The 16,018-nt window shown below is 42.4% G+C and overlaps 1 protein-coding gene across 2 annotated transcripts in view; it reads left to right on the top strand.

Annotated features, from left to right (window-relative positions):
• The window catches only part of NDFIP1 (Nedd4 family interacting protein 1), a 39,742-nt gene extending 31,559 nt beyond the window's left edge, over positions 1 to 8,183 (top strand). For both annotated transcript variants that reach the window (XM_075209700.1, XM_075209701.1), the window contains 3 exons: positions 1,717 to 1,783; positions 3,938 to 4,043; positions 5,856 to 8,183. In XM_075209700.1, coding sequence (XP_075065801.1) covers positions 1,717 to 1,783; positions 3,938 to 4,041 — 171 coding nt within the window. In that variant the 3' untranslated portion in view covers positions 4,042 to 4,043; positions 5,856 to 8,183. The remainder of the gene's footprint in view (positions 1 to 1,716; positions 1,784 to 3,937; positions 4,044 to 5,855) is intronic.
• Positions 8,184 to 16,018: the final 7,835 nt, after the last annotated feature.

Below are 16,018 nucleotides of genomic sequence, written 5' to 3'. Positions count from 1 at the left end.
TCTGATTTGTATTCCACTTATTACATTGTTACTTACTAAACAACTGCAGCTGACAGGTGTTGTCCCAGATAGGAGAATAGCAAATCTAGTTCTCCACAAAAAGGCGTAAGAAACAGATATGGTAACTACCTTTTAAGTCTCACATCAGTGGAATCCCATAAAATTCTGGCATCTTACAGGATAAGGCAGTATAGCTTTTTCCTGTTGGGAGATCATGTTGCATGGTCTAAGTAGATTTTATTAAAAGTATATACAAAACAAAAATGAAGCACTGTGCAAATAAATATACCCCTTAGTAGTAGAATAAAAACATCAAATAATACATATGTGGAGATATAAACTAAGGAATGGTTTATAAAAATTCAGCCATAATCCAATCCAATTTAAAATTAAGCAGCCAGAAGAAACAACAGAACCAAGTAAACAACCAACTTCCCAAAGGGACAAACTTCGGCGCTATTTAATGGAAATTCTATGGAAATGGAGATTCCGTTTAATAGCGCCGAAGTTTGTCACTTTGGCAAGTTGGTGGTTTATTAAAAGTATACCAAAAATAAATTTCCTGGTGCCACATGTATATAAATCAGTAAGAATAGACAGTATATATTCCAGTTGGGTCCAACAAGTTCTTTAATAAAATGTTGTGCAGCTATACAAACTATAATTTGCAATAGCCTGAAATAATGGTCTATTCTCATGAAATGATACTTTATTTAAAATACCAACAGGTCTAAGCCTGTGAGTCTGTAATGATCCAGTCCAAATTATATAGTGCTGTATCAGATTCACATACACACTTGTCAGTGGTGCGTGAAAGTGCTGTTTTCCAACGCAAAGTCCACTTATCGCATGCAAAAAATGTGTGAGCCCTATTCTTTATTTACTTTGTCTAATCTTTAGCAGCTTGGATAACTGCTATTCCTGTGTAATACTATCTAAGGGATAGGTGGAATACTTGTGCCTGTATGATAGTATTCAAAGGCCTATTACAAATACAAGGTAAAGAGTAGCGCTTCCCGTAAATTTCTAAGTAGATTTTATTACTGAGAGACTAAAGGTGCCTGTTGTATATAGTCAGTCTTTCTTGTAATGTAATTTGCTGTACTAAAGTGTTCTATCGCCTCTCTGCTTGTAGATATTTTAGGATTTCATTTTTTTTTTTAAAAAAAAATATTAATGGACCACCATAAAGCAAAATGTATTGCCCTGATGGCAAAAAGCTTTTATTATTATAATCTACAAGTAGTTTGGCATTTATTTATTTATTAAATATATTTAAACCTTTCAATTATACGAGAAAAAAAATCAGTTTTACCTAATATTTAAATTTGTACACCTCTGTTCACACCCTCTCCTATCCTCATAGGCTTCCTCGTAGTGACAGATTATCTCCACAGAGAGATATCCGTAAAAATATGACACTTAAATATGTTACACTAGGTTTTATTCAATAGCAATCATATGGTCAGGTCTGCTCTCTAGTGGTGACGATGTATATGGCATGATCTCCTGTTTAGTGTTATTTACCTTGAATTACTTCAATATTTTGTCAGTCTAGGGACCATGCCATAATAAGTACATGGTAAAGTATGCAGATTCTCATTTGTTTAGCTGTGCTAATAAGTCAGATCTGCACTTGTAGATTGTGAAATATGTATAGTCTGTATTACTTTGTGTTACATGATAACAACATGTTTCTTTCTTCCTGTCATGCAGTTTTCTACCTACTTTCCTGGATATTTTGATGGACAGTACTGGCTGTGGTGGGTCTTTTTGGTATTGGGTAAGTATAAATCAAACAATATTGTTTACATCCCTTGTACAAGGACACTTTTACTATGAATTCTGTAAATCTGAATAATCTGAAACTCTCTGCATGCCACAAGATGACAGTCAGAAAGAAATGACCCACAGGGGTGACGTAGAGAGACCACATTCTAATGTAAGATAGCTCCTTGGAAAATCACATGGTGGAAATAGTGGTTTAATCCCAGTAAAATGGCTGACATCTAGGAAATAACGCTACATTAGACAGTCAGATTGTATTCCAAAAAACTTTACCAAAGGTCAGCATAAAAAGTATTTGAAAGGCCCACAGGTCGGTCACGCACAGCCATGTTACACTTCCATATACTGCAGGTCAGACACAGATGACCTTTTATTTTACACTTGCAGAGCAGCGCAGCAGTTCCTGCTCATGTCATTAAGTGAAGATGTATAGGATAATTAAACTGTAAATAAATCCTGGAGACTGACCTGGGCGCTCTCATTGATGAACATTGGTTGATATTGCAAGGAATTCTATGTCTGTCTTAGAGCTCTGGCCATGATGCAAACAATGTTGTACATGCTCATAAAGCACACTACACTGCTGATCATCATAACTGGGAGAACCTACGTTCTACATCTGAGTGCTTGACACCTGCATGTGAGGGACTATATCTATGATTTGGATATGTTCCATACTTGATAATTAAGGGTGTGTAAATCTTATATGCCAAGACCTGTAGATGAGCTTCCTGCAATTAAATGTTTATTAAATATTCTACAAGCTGTAAGTTAAGTTATCTTTATTATTGTTAGAGAGGAACTTTTTTCTCCAATATCAGATAGCCCCAGAACTTTTTACCTTTACTTTGTGGAGTAACCCTTTTAATTCTGGATTTAAAGTTAACAAATGGCTATTCCCCCACATCAGGGATGCCTTCAGAAACATGACTGAATACCCATTTAGAGGTGCAAATATGACATTATTCTCTATTAGCCATTTTTGGTTAAACTACCATCCTTTTGTAACTTGAGACTACACAAAATCACTACTTCTGTTTAACCCCATTCTATATACTTATGCTGCTATGTATAATGTGTATACACGTTCTCATTTCCTTGCACTAATATCAGGGTGTGATTGACAGTTCAATCTTCCATTACATCACCCTAGAAACCATTAGAAGCTGGTTAGAATGCAAGTGCAGTTATAACAGCCTTCCACATATTGTAGCATCCATGATAACTTAATCAATGGTGTTCTGTAGAAAGAAAAGCTTCTGGCTTATTAACAGCCTGACAATGACATGTAAGCCTATTACTGCAAATACCTGCACTTGTAATACTACATAAACAAACTAATAAATTGTGGTTTCACTAATAGGGAGAAAACAAGTTGTTGAAACAAACAAGTGCACCCGCACTTTATTATTACCCACATAAGCACAATGCACCAAACCTGTATTAAAGTGCACCTATCTGGCACCCAGGGACTTTCTGCACCATTTCCCCCTCTCCTCCAATGCTGTGGTCACCAGTCGCTCACTATTTGGCGCAGTGACTGAGAAGTTGAGTAAAGTGCAGGCAGGAGAGAGAGAATTCTCTTGTTAGCTGTCAGTCACTGCATTACAATGATTGCTGGAAGGAATGCAGGAGACTCGCCATGCACTCCTCCTTCTGCAAGTCCTACTACAGAGCATCCGGTAAGCAGACATGTTGGAGGTTAGAGACTGGTACTCTTGTCACTTCATGAAAGAAATGGCCCCGTTGGCACTCTCATAAATGTTTGACTTATAGAAAAGACTTGTAGATTTTTGGGGTAGCATAAACTCTGTGATAATAACGAAGGGTAAAATAGGTCTTTTCTTATATCTGCTCCTCTACCCCCGTATAACCCAAATGAAAATAAAGATGTTTTTTCAAATATGATACCAAAATATATTCTTGGAAATAACAATATTTCACTATGGTGGCATGAAAAGTAAAAAACTTTTTCCTCCTTTTTAAACGCCACATTGCATATGTGAAAATAGTTCTGGTCGTACAGGGGTGAACTTCCTCTGGACAAAAGAGTTAAAAACACACTATGCATACTGTGTGTCCATAAAATTGATTGTGTAGTAATTGAGGAATTATGTAATGTAATCTCCCATACTATTGTTTCTTCTAGGATTCCTTCTATTTCTTAGAGGCCTCATTAATTACGCAAAGGTTCGGAAGATGCCTGAAAACTTTACCACTCTCCCCAGAACCAGGGTTCTCTTTATTTATTAAAGGTAAGAAACTAAATGGCAATATTATATTGGTACTTTACAGTATAGTATATACTACTACATAGTGATACACTGTTATCTATCGTAGTAAGGGTATGAGGGTTATTTCCAGTAAAAGTTACTTTATTTTGGTTCTTCTGCACAGTGGTACCACACTAACATACCAAGTTATTACAATTTAAAGAATATGAAGTTCAATTTTGTTTTTAAAACACAGTTTAAAACTTTTGACTGTTTCCTTTCCCTCCTTTACTCCATGCAGTACCCCTCTATGCCATTAAAACTCAAAATACAAAGATGGCTGGCATCTCTACTTTGGGACACATACATAAAATATAATAACTCCTTTTGATTTCCAGCACGGCTGAGTTAAGGAATATGTGTCTATAATATTTTTTGATACAACATGTTATTGTATTACCTGGAGTAATACACCCTCTGTAAATGCTGATCCCTGCTTTTGACAAAGCTTGGCGGCAGTGCTTTGAATCAGGGAGAGAGGGCTGCACATGAGGTTGTTAGCCACTCGCTATCTCAGAAACAGATATAGTCAATTACATAGAGGCAAGCTCTGTAACAAAAACAACAATTTAGAAACATGTATAACGAAAAAAAAAACATGCCCCCAAGTATAGGGAGACACATAACTCTTCTATAATTTTCGATCAGATGTTTAGTGCACATTAACTGCTAAATGTAGCTGGTGAAAAGAGTGACCTAGCTCTGATGCTGCTGCCATAGCGAGATGACTATTATACCTCAGGGAGCTGCGAGATGAAATTCAGCGAGTAATTACCATATTAACGGTAATAGTTTTAACGCGCTCGTTCCGGCGGCGCCCGGAGGAACAATTGAATACCCCCCAAACAGTGTTATTATTGGATTGATGTGGTTGCTGCGTTTTATTACACTCATTTGCATATTCGGTATGGTCCTTTGTCTCGTGAGGTCAGCGGGACTCGTTTAGTGCTATAAGCTTAACAGTGAGCTTGTACGACAGTCAAGGGGTTGTCCACCAATTAATGGTGAGATGGTTTGCAGACATTTTTATTACACTGTTTATTCACTAAGGTTAAAAGAGAGGAAAATATTCCAAAACATTGCCGACTATCTGCACTGTGCTCACTCATTGAGTGTTGTTTCTGATCCATGTTAAGAAGTTTCTCCTGGGGTTTCTAGCACCCCCCTCAGGGGTGCACGCAGGATTGTCAACCAAAAACCAAAACACGAGAGAGAGCTGCTGCGCATGCGCCCGTTTCGGCGACACTGTACTATACAGCAGCCGCGGCGCTGTCAAAGAAGCGTCTGCCACAGACGTTTCTTTGACAGCGCCGCGTCTGTATAGTACAGTGCCGCTATGGTGGGCACTTAGCGCAGGGGGGGGGGGGGTTTCTGGAGACTCAGAAACCCCCCTACGTGTGCCACTGCCCCTCTCTAAAATAATATTGATACTGGCATGTGACTTCTTTAAAGTTTTGGACAGCTTCAATGAACGTTAAGTAGTGTTTAGTGCTTAAGAACCTGTGTAATAAAAGGATGTAGTGTATGTACCACTGCTCAATTTTGCTGGCTATGGGCGTGACTGAAGGACCCTAGCATGTTGGTCAGCACATAACCCTATCCATGCTCCTTGAAACTTTTGGTTTCAATATAAATAGTATATCTCATGAACATTGTGTCCTATCCTACTCTGACATCAGTCACGTCAACCATAGCACAAATTGACGTATATAGCACATCCCAGTGTATTTACCCAAAATACAGGAAATGGATACTATTATTGTTGTGACTTTCCATATCCTTCTCTCGTTACAGTGTTTATGCCCCTGCCTTCCTGCCGCTACACACATAACATATATTTGGTCAGACAGAAAGGACACCTGCAGGAAGAGACACTCCAATTCAAACACCGAAGGGGGAAAAAAAAGAGATTACTTCATTTAGGAATGAAACAAAGTCCTGAAAAAAAACAGGCAAATAAATAAAATTACTGTTGAAGAAGAAAATAAGCATTGCTCTTTGTTTGTTTTTAGGTGTAAAATTTGAATAGTTCTTGAATAATTCTGTTATTATTATCCTGGAATCATTAGTGGCTACTGTTTAAATCAAAGCTATTGCAATCAAGTTTGTGAAGTACTAACAAAGCCTTATATATTGTTTGTAAAAGGAAAAAAAAGAATATTGAACTGCACCCCTTCTGCCAGAAGAGGGCAGTTTTGCTTCATTTTGTTTTTCCATACTCTGACTGCTGCACAGATGTTTTTGTGTATTGTATTGTGTTCTGCTTCTGGAAAAAATATGTATATGTAAATGCTTCAGACATTGAAATGTACTCCTTTTTTTTCTCCCCTCCCTCCTATTTGCTATATATTATACTTGACTTCCTCTGAGAAGAGAAGGATGTTTGGAATTCAGAGTTGAAATTCCTGACAGTAAAGCTGTGTGTAGATCTTTGTGGCTATTTAAATCAAGCGACATACATTAGCAGAAAATTAATTACACAAATGAAAAAATTTACCCTGTAAAATAACACAATAATGTTGTACAAGTGCATTGAGACTCATTATGTTACTTGTATTTAATTTTACCTGTGAGCTACACATATTTTGTGAGAATGCAGCCTATAATTGTGTTAAACAGTACTGACAGGCTAGTTTCCAATATATCGATAGACACAAGATGGCTCTCTCCACTGTGTACGTGATGGGTGCACTGTAAATGTGGAGCATGCTTCACCAAAACCACGCGGTGAGAAACGCTAGTTCAGTTCTGTTTGTTGATTGAAGTGTTGTCAGTATTGTGTGACAACACCAGGGAGCAATCTTGTATATAGGTTTGCAGAACAATATTATCACAACACTAGATGAAACATGCCAGTTTTATTGTGTTCAACATTTGAGAAATGCCAGGCTTAATCTTGCTAAGCTTCAAGATGGCCAACCAAAACTTGTACAGTAAACTTAACCTGGGGCATATTTATGCTGTTTAAATGATGTCCTTTCTTTGAGATGTAGAAGACAAATGCAGTAAAATGGGAAGGAGAGCCATGCGATGAAAGGACGTTGCACTGTTTTGTTGTTAGCTGCATCTGATCCGGAGAAAAGAGGATCTCCTGAAATGCTGAAAGTGATGTCTTTACTGATACATTTGGTTACATCCCTTGATTAGTATTCTTAAGTATGTACCTTTCTTCCTTCATGACTTGTGGGGGACACACATTTTAGACTTAACTAGGTAGGCAAGATGTGTCATCAACTGCCAGATTATTGTCCAAAAGGTTAGATATTCCAGCTTGTTGCATCCAAATAAAAATGCCCATGCAGATTATACTTAACCCTTTGACTGCCATAGTAATATGTAATGTTATCTCTTGCAAAGTAGGAGGTTGACTTGTCACTAGAATGTGTACCTGGGACTAATATGCAGAGGAGGTAGTCATGTTATTGGCTGAACCCATTATTCAGGGGTCTGTAGAATATAAATTCACTGGAGACCAGTGACATCACTGAGATGTGAGCCTCACTAATGTTGCTGGTACCTAATGTATTTGATAAGCTTCATTCTCATAAATATTGATTCGCTTCACAAAATGGCTGCTCCATTGTATATAGAAACACTTGAGGTACACTTGAATTTGGGAGTGTTTCTTTAACAGAAATAATTTTCATTAACCTAATCCTTAAAACAACTTTTGCAGCTATTTCTTAGCAGGAATGCTAAATAAACGATTCCCATCCAAAAATGGGCAGTAGTAACATTTGTGTATTCTCTCTGATTAATGAATATATAAGTGTGCAGATTCCATGGTATTACAGGGGAATGACTGGCATTGTACAGACAGATACCTCCTTCCAGAATTGCTTCAACCTGCACATTGTGACTTGGTGTGGTCCGGTCACCTTGAAAATAGTAGCTGGATGTATTTTTTTCTTAAGATGAGTTGGCTGTCTCTTGCGGGCTGGGTTGGGATTAATTCATAACATACTCGTACTTTCTTGTGCTTTTAAAGTGTATAAGCAAAACTTTGCATTTTGTGTAGACTGATATGCACCTTTATTTGTCAACTGGCAGTTCACTTTAAAATTTTACTATGTTAAAAGTGTAAATATAGCAGAACATTAATAAATGTCACTTATGTAGCAATTCTGAGAGTATACTTATTAATGTGTTTAAGATCTATCAGGAACAAACTAGACTGACCTTCAAGCTTAAATATACCTTTCAACTGTCTTTTCTGGACCCAAACCCCCAACCCTTTTCTTCCCAAATTGTCCTTTTGGGATCTGTTGTATAGGCTTTCCAGATTGTGTGTACACATTCCATTGTGTGTTGTGGTGCCTGTGTGTTAAGTTGTCGTGTATCCAAAATCCTGCCAATTTGCAAGCATTTTAGTTTACACTAATCTTAATTGTTCCTCATTGGCTCTTTGAAATGTTAGGAGGTTTGCAAAAGACCCCCCCTCTCTATTTTAATTATCATTTTGTTCTCTGCTCACATACAGTAAAATAAACTTGCACACTGCTACACATACAAATATCTGCCAATGGCTGTACACAACTGCACACAGGCCGACTACTGACTCTGGGGCACTATGCAGCATGATGGATACACAGTTGTAGGTGACCTGGTGGATATGATGACCATTGATAACTGCCAAAATACTCCTACTTCTATGTTTAAAATGCATTTTACATATTAGTGATACAGTTAAATAATTGCAAGAGAGTCATCATTACAGAAAGCATGATTGTATAATATGTGGGGTTCTATAATGGATGTATTCCTATTCACTGGTTACTAGTAGGGTACTGGATGGTCCTTGGCAATAAAGAGCAGCTGAGGAATATGTTGGTGCTATGTAAATAAATAAATAGTTATAATGCATAGGGTTGAAGAGAAGATATCTTGAGCTTGATGTTACACCAGAATGTTCAAAAGCAAGTTTCTTTCATGGAGGATTTATTCCTAAATTACAGTTTAGATTGTTGAGGCACACATTCCTCTCTGCAACATCACATAGTCCCTGTCTTTTGGCCAGGGCTGTGAGACAAATCACTGAGGCTTGGGAAAAATGGTAGCATGGAACAGCGACAGGGAGGGGAAGGGGCATATTGGTAATAGGTGGTAATACTGGTTCAAAGGACCATTAACATTTCTGATTTGAAGTGTTAAGGTAATATACAAATTTCAGTGGTAACCTGCTATTGTTAAAAGGCAAATAGTTAAGAATAACAAAGGGACGCTCCTGGTCGTCCATTCCTTGAGCTCACCGTTGCGTGCAGCCCCTATCTCGCGATAATAAAGCAAACATGCAAAAAGGGTTTCTAGACAAGGGGGCTCTGAAATGTAATTGAGGAAGACTGAAAGGTAACACAAGGAAAACTTACATTTTTTTTTTAAATAGCATCCTGTTACAAGCCGCGGCGGTGCCCAGCTGCCGCGACCTCCTTACCTCCGTCTCGGCCGTCGCTATGACGACCGTGACGTCACTTCCGGGGGCTCGTCCCGGCCTTTGCCTAGACAATGGTCGGGACGCTGAAAGAGAGTGAGAGCGCCGCGTCCCAGCAAAGGAGAACTGCTGGGCGCGTGCGCAGGCAAGCCTGTGGGCTAATTAATGCAGGGCTGTAGTTACAGGTATTAGCCTGCAACGGTGGGTGTCTGACAGGGTCTAGCCCTGATTGGTCTGGAGCCAGATTGCTGATTAGTCCTCAGGGGTGCAGCAAGCTCTGATTGGCCCATCTGTGTATTTAAGGCAGGGAGGTCTGCTGCCTCATTGCCGGTTATAGCTTCTGTGCTCCAGTCTGCTGGCCTGCTTGTTACTGTTCCTGTATCCTGATACTGCTACTGATTTCCCGTGTATGACCCTTGGCTTTGAATTGGACTTCGCTTGTGTTTCCTGTGACCCTGATCTCCGGCCTGTTTACCGTTTCTGCTATCTGCCTGTGACCCCTGACCTCAGTTTGTTTACCGATACTGTCGTCTGCTGCCGGCCCTTGACCTCTGCGTGGACCTCACTCCGCTTGCCTGGGTTCTCCCCAGCCGGTACACACTTCACGACCCTCTGTCAGTCTGCGGCCCAGTCTGTCCCCACCATCAGGGGCTCCAGTGAACACCTGATTGGCAGAGTAGATTCCAGGTTGTGTTGTGCCGGCTGGAGGGGTTCCTAACATTATAACCGGCCCACACACTGAGACGAGGTTGCGATGGATGGAAGCGGATCCACACCGTCTTCAGCACAGGCCTTAGCAGCCCATGTTGAGTCCTTGTATCAGATGATCCAGGGATTGGCTGAGCGTCTGTTCAAGAAGAAGCCGCAAAAACTTCTCAACCCACTCCAAGTTCCTACTGTGAACCTAAGATGAATTTGCCGGATCGCTTCTCTGGAAATAGATCTCTGTTCCGGAATTTCAGGGAAAGCTGCAAGCTCTATTTCCGATTGAGACCCCGTTCCTCTGGGTCAGAGCATCAAAGAGTCGGGATCATCATTTCCCTCCTACAAGGTGACCCCCAGTCCTGGGCCTTTTCTTTGCCACAGACCAGTCCTGCCATGCAGTCCGTAGACTCTTTCTTTGAGGCATTGGGTCTACTGTATGATGATCCGGATCGAGTTGCCTCCGCGGAAGCTCATCTACGGGCCTTGAAACAAGGCCGGCGGTCGGCAGAAGAATACTGCGCAGAATTCCGTAGATGGTCACCTGATATTGGATGGAACGACCCTGCCTTACGTAGTCAGTTCCGTCTCGGCCTATCGGAGCAGATCAAAGATTCTTTGGTGCAATACCCATCTCCTAGCTCTCTGGAGGATCTGATGCACCTCTCCATTTTAAATTGACAGGAGGTATAAAGAGCGGAAAACGGAAAAGGAGACATCATCACCTGCATCCGCCTTCGTTCCTGTTTCCACGGATGGTGAGGAACCGATGCAATTAGGAGCATATCGTCTTTCCCCTGAGGAAAGAGACAGGAGACGATCACAAGGCCTATGTCTGTATTGTGGCACAAGAGGCCATTTCTCCCGTTCCTGCCCAAATAAGCCGGGAAATGAGCATGCCTAGGGAACAAGGGGAAAGTTCACCTAGGTCTGCAAATTGTCTCCCCGAAAAATGCCGTATTGATCCCTGCGCAGCTCACGTTCAATACCCGTTCCATGGACCTGGCAGCCTTCATTGACAGTGGAGCTGCGGGCAACTTCCTTGACATCGGGTTCGCCTGTGAAATTCCAATGGTAAGACTTAAGTCTGCTGTTACGGTCTGTGGTTTAGATGGAGCTCCGTTACCCGGTGGCAAGATTTCCTGGGAGACCCCGCCACTACAGTTGAATATCGGAGCCCTCCATTCAGAATCAATAACCTTCCTCCTTATTGATTGCTCATCGGTGCCCTTGATCCTGGGTCACCCCTGGCTTTCCCGGCATAACCCTGTAGTGGACTGGATAAAAGGAAAAATTGTCCACTGGAGTTCTTATTGTGAACAGTCCTGTTTGTCGCTACCGCTGCGGTTGATCCAGTCTATTTCGGAGCAACTTCCCTCACAATACCACGACTTCTGGGACGTGTTTTCTAAGAGAGCGGCGGATACTCTACCACCTCATTGTGACTTCGACTGCGCTATCGAGCTCATACCTGGTTCCAAGTTGCCTAAGGGACGCCTGTATTCCCTCTCAGCTCCCGAGACCAAGTCCATGCAGGAGTATATTGAGAAGAATTTGGAAAAGGGCTTCATCAGGCCGTCCAAATCTCCAGTAGGAGCTGGGTTTTTTTTGTATCTAAAAAAGACGGAGGGCTAAGACCCTGTATTGACTACAGAGGATTGAACCTCATCACAGTTAAAAACACCTATCCACTTCCTCTCATCTCTGTATTGTTCAATCAACTAAGAGGTGCAACAGTCTTCACCAAAATTGATCTCCGGGGTGCTTATAACCTCATACGTATTAGAGCAGGTGATGAGTGGAAGACGGCATTCAATACGCTCTCCGGCCACTATGAATATCTGGTCATGCCGTTTGGTCTGAGTAACGCCCCTGCCGTATTTCAGGATCTAATTAACGAAGTACTACGTGAGTTTCTGGGACATTTCGTTGTGGTTTACTTGGACAACATCCTCATATATTCGGACTCGTTGTCAGTACACCAGGGTCATGTCAGACAAGTCCTACAAAAGTTGAGAAAACATCACCTCTATGCGAAACTCGAAAAATGTGAGTTTGAGGTTCAGAAGGTATCCTTTCTTGGTTATATTATCTCCTCGGAAGGATTCTCTATGGACCCAACCAAGGTCCAAGCAATCCTAGACTGGGTACAACCGAATAACCTCAAAGCGGTCCAGAGATTCCTGGGATTCGCCAATTACTACAGGAGGTTTATTGGCGGTTTTGCGGATATTGTGGCTCCTATTGTCACCTTGACTCGCAAGGGAAGCGACCCAGCTAACTGGACATCTCGGGCAATAACTGCGTTTGAAACCCTGAAGAACGCCTTCGTGTCTGCTCAGGTCCTCAGACACCCGGATCCTAAGTTACCGTTTATCCTTGAGGTTGATGCCTCTGACGTCGGTGCGGGTGCCATCTTGTCTCAAAAAGATTCCCAGACTCATCGCTTACATCCATGTGCCTATTTCTCTTGCCAGTTCTCTTCAGCGGAGGCCAACTATGATGTGGGAAACCGAGAGCTGTTGGCAATCAAATGGGCCTTCGAGGAATGGCGACATTGGTTAGAAGGCGCTACTCACCAGATCTCCGTTATAACGGATCATAAAAATCTGCAGTATATACAGTCGGCTAAACGACTGAACCCTCGGCAGGTTCGTTGGTCGCTGTTCTTCACTCGTTTTAACTTTGTAATTACATATCATCCAGGATCTAAGAATGTCCGGGCAGACTCCCTGTCCAGAAGCTTTCTGGCACACCATGCTCCGGTTACTAATCCAGAACCTATTATCCCCTTGTCTATGATTCATGCTGGGTTAACCCAAGACCTGAGCTGTACTTTACAGAGGTTTCAGAGATTAGCCCCTGATAATACTCCAGTAGGATGTTTGTTTGTCCCAGTTCATCTGAGGAGAGCAGTTCTTGCTGAAGCACACGATAGTCAAACTGCCGGACATCCCGGAGTCTTTAAGACAATAGAAATCCTTTCCCGTACTGTATGGTGGCCATCTTTGTCTGCTGACGTCAAGAGTCACGTCTTGTCATGTGAGGTTTGTGCCAGAAACAAAGTCCCCAGGACCCGTCCAGTAGGTCAGTTAGTTTCTTTGGCCATTCCTGCAAAACCATGGACGCACTTGTCCATGGACTTTATAGGTGATCTACCACCTTCTGCAGGACACACTACCATTTGGGTCGTGGTAGACCGGTTCAGCAAAATGTCACATTTCATTCCACTAACCAAACTGCCTACTGCTCGGGATTTGGCCGTCTTATTCATTCAACATATTTTCCGGCTCCATGGACTTCCTACTGACATCGTCTCCGATCGGGGTTCTCAGTTCATAGCCCAATTCTGGAAATCCTTCTGTACTCTCCTTGGAATCAAGATCAGTTTATCATCCGCATACCACCCTCAGTCAAATGGGCAGACTGAAAGGGTTAACCAGTCACTGGATCAGTTCCTCCGATGTTATACTTCAGAGTTCCATGACAACTGGTCCTCTTTGCTGCCCTGGGCAGAGTTTGCCTACAATAACTCATCTCACTCATCTACTCAAACGTCCCTGTTCTACTGTAACTTCGGTTTCCATCCCAGGTCTAATTCACTATATTCTCTCAAATCTGCTGGTATCCCGGAGATTCGTTCCACAGCTGCTGATCTGAGAGTAATTTGGAGGAAAGTTCAGTCCTCCTTGAGAAAATCCTCATTGTCTGCTAAAAAAAATTCAGACCGCCATCGTACCACCTGCTCATTCAAAGTGGGCCAGAAAGTGTGGCTTTCAACTCGGAATGTTAGGCTCAGACAGCCTTGTAAAAAACTTGGGCCTAAATTTATTGGTCCGTTCATGATCACCAAGCAGATTAATCCGGTAGCTTTTAGGTTGAAGATCCCTGGCTCTCTGAAAATCCCCAACACGTTTCATTGTTCGTTACTTAAACCAGTATTATACCCGAATCAATCCCAGTCTACAGGGCCTTCTGTGGGAATTAGGAACTTACCACAAAAATTAGTGGTTCAGAAAATCCTCGACTCTAAAAGAGTGCAAGGGCAGGTGCACTTCCTAGTACAGTGGAAGAATCGTGGATTAGAAGAGCGGTCTTGGGTTCCGCGAAGACAACTTCGTGCCCCTAAACAGTTGAAGGAGTTCTTCAGGAAGTATCCAAGAAAACCTGGATGTCGGGGTCCCTCGACCCCTCCTCAAGGGGGGGGTACTGTTACAAGCCACGGCGGTGCCCAGCCGCTGCGACCTCCTTACCGCCGTCCCGGCCGTCACGTCACTTCCGGGGGCTCGTCCCGGCTGTTGCCTAGACAACGGTCGGGAAGCTGAGAGAGAGTGAGAGCGCCGCGTCCCAGCAAAGGAGAACTGCTGGGCGCGTGCGCAGGCAAGCCTGTGGGCTAATTAATGCAGGGCTGTAGTTACAGGTATTAGCCTGCAACGGTGGGTGTCTGACAGGGTCTAGCCCTGATTGGTCTGGATCCAGATTGCTGATTAGTCCTCAGGGGTGCAGGCAAGCTCTGATTGGCCCATCTGTGTATTTAAGGCAGGGAGGTCTGCTGCCTCATTGCCGGTTATAGCTTCTGTGCTCCAGTCTGCTGACCTGCTTGTTCCTGTTCCTGTATCCTGATACTGCTACTGATTTCCCGTGTATGACCCTTAGCTTTGAATTGGACTTCGCTTGTGTTTCCTGTGACCCTGATCTCCGGCCTGTTTACCGTTTCTGCTATCTGCCTGTGACCCCTGACCTCAGCTTGTTTACCGATACTGTCGTCTGCTGGCGGCCCTTGACCTCTGCGTGGACCTCACTCCGCTTGCCTGGGTTCTCCCCAGCGGGTACACACTTCACGACCCTCTGTCAGTCTGCGGCCCAGTCTGTCCCCACCATCAGGGGCTCCAGTGAACACCTGATTGGCAGAGTAGATTCCGGGTTGTGTTGTGCCGGCTGGAGGGGTTCCTAACACATCCACAGAATAGTCTTCCAGCTGTTGTGGTGGAAGACTTCTATGAAAAACCCTTAATCATCTTACAAATAAAGCAAAAAGGGCAGGCTGGATTTGTAGGTTTTTTGTGACATCAATTTCTTTTTCTTCACCGGAAGCCCATGCCGTCAGAGGTAATAGCCCCATAACTACCAGGACTGTCACTCACTGCAGGATGTAGACAATGAATGGACAGATTGCTGATCACTTTCACATGTTCGTGTATGAGTAGCCACAATGAGAACAGGTATAGAAGAACCTCTTGATGCCCCGCTCTCTTCAGTTCACTCTTAATACACTGACAGGAGGAAGTGATTGGATTATTCACTGACGAATCGCCACTCGCTTCCTTTACTCAGTGTCTGGGTAGCAGAGGTGACTGGTAATTGGGGAGTATGTTAGGAGGACGGAAGGGCACATAAGATATTTGTTGGGTTATACTGCCACCCCTTAGATTCTGTTATTTGAGGTGAGGTGGTGATCTCACCTTATTGCAGGAGCTTCCATGTAATTATCTCCCTCTTTAGCATCATCATCATCATCATCATTTATTTATATAGCGCCACTAATTCCGCACCGCTGTACAGAGAACTCACTCACATCAGCACAGTCTCTTGTAAGGGAGTTGATGCCGATGAAAAGCATATATCTTCATCATATTGAGTTTCTGTTCAGTGTCTTAAAAGAGATACATTTTAATATAAGTAAAGCTGGTATAAGACACTACAAATCTCTAAATATCCAGTACAGACCACACTTGAGGTCTGCAGGAGGGAAGAACTTGGATGATTGTTGCAGCCTACAGGTTCATATTGACATAACATTTTTTTCATATTATGTGCCTATTAATTT

Source organism: Mixophyes fleayi, chromosome 4 (genome assembly GCF_038048845.1).
Source record: "Mixophyes fleayi isolate aMixFle1 chromosome 4, aMixFle1.hap1, whole genome shotgun sequence".
Taxonomy (NCBI): Eukaryota; Metazoa; Chordata; class Amphibia; order Anura; family Limnodynastidae; genus Mixophyes; species Mixophyes fleayi.
This window is presented reverse-complemented; position numbering and strand designations above follow the sequence as displayed.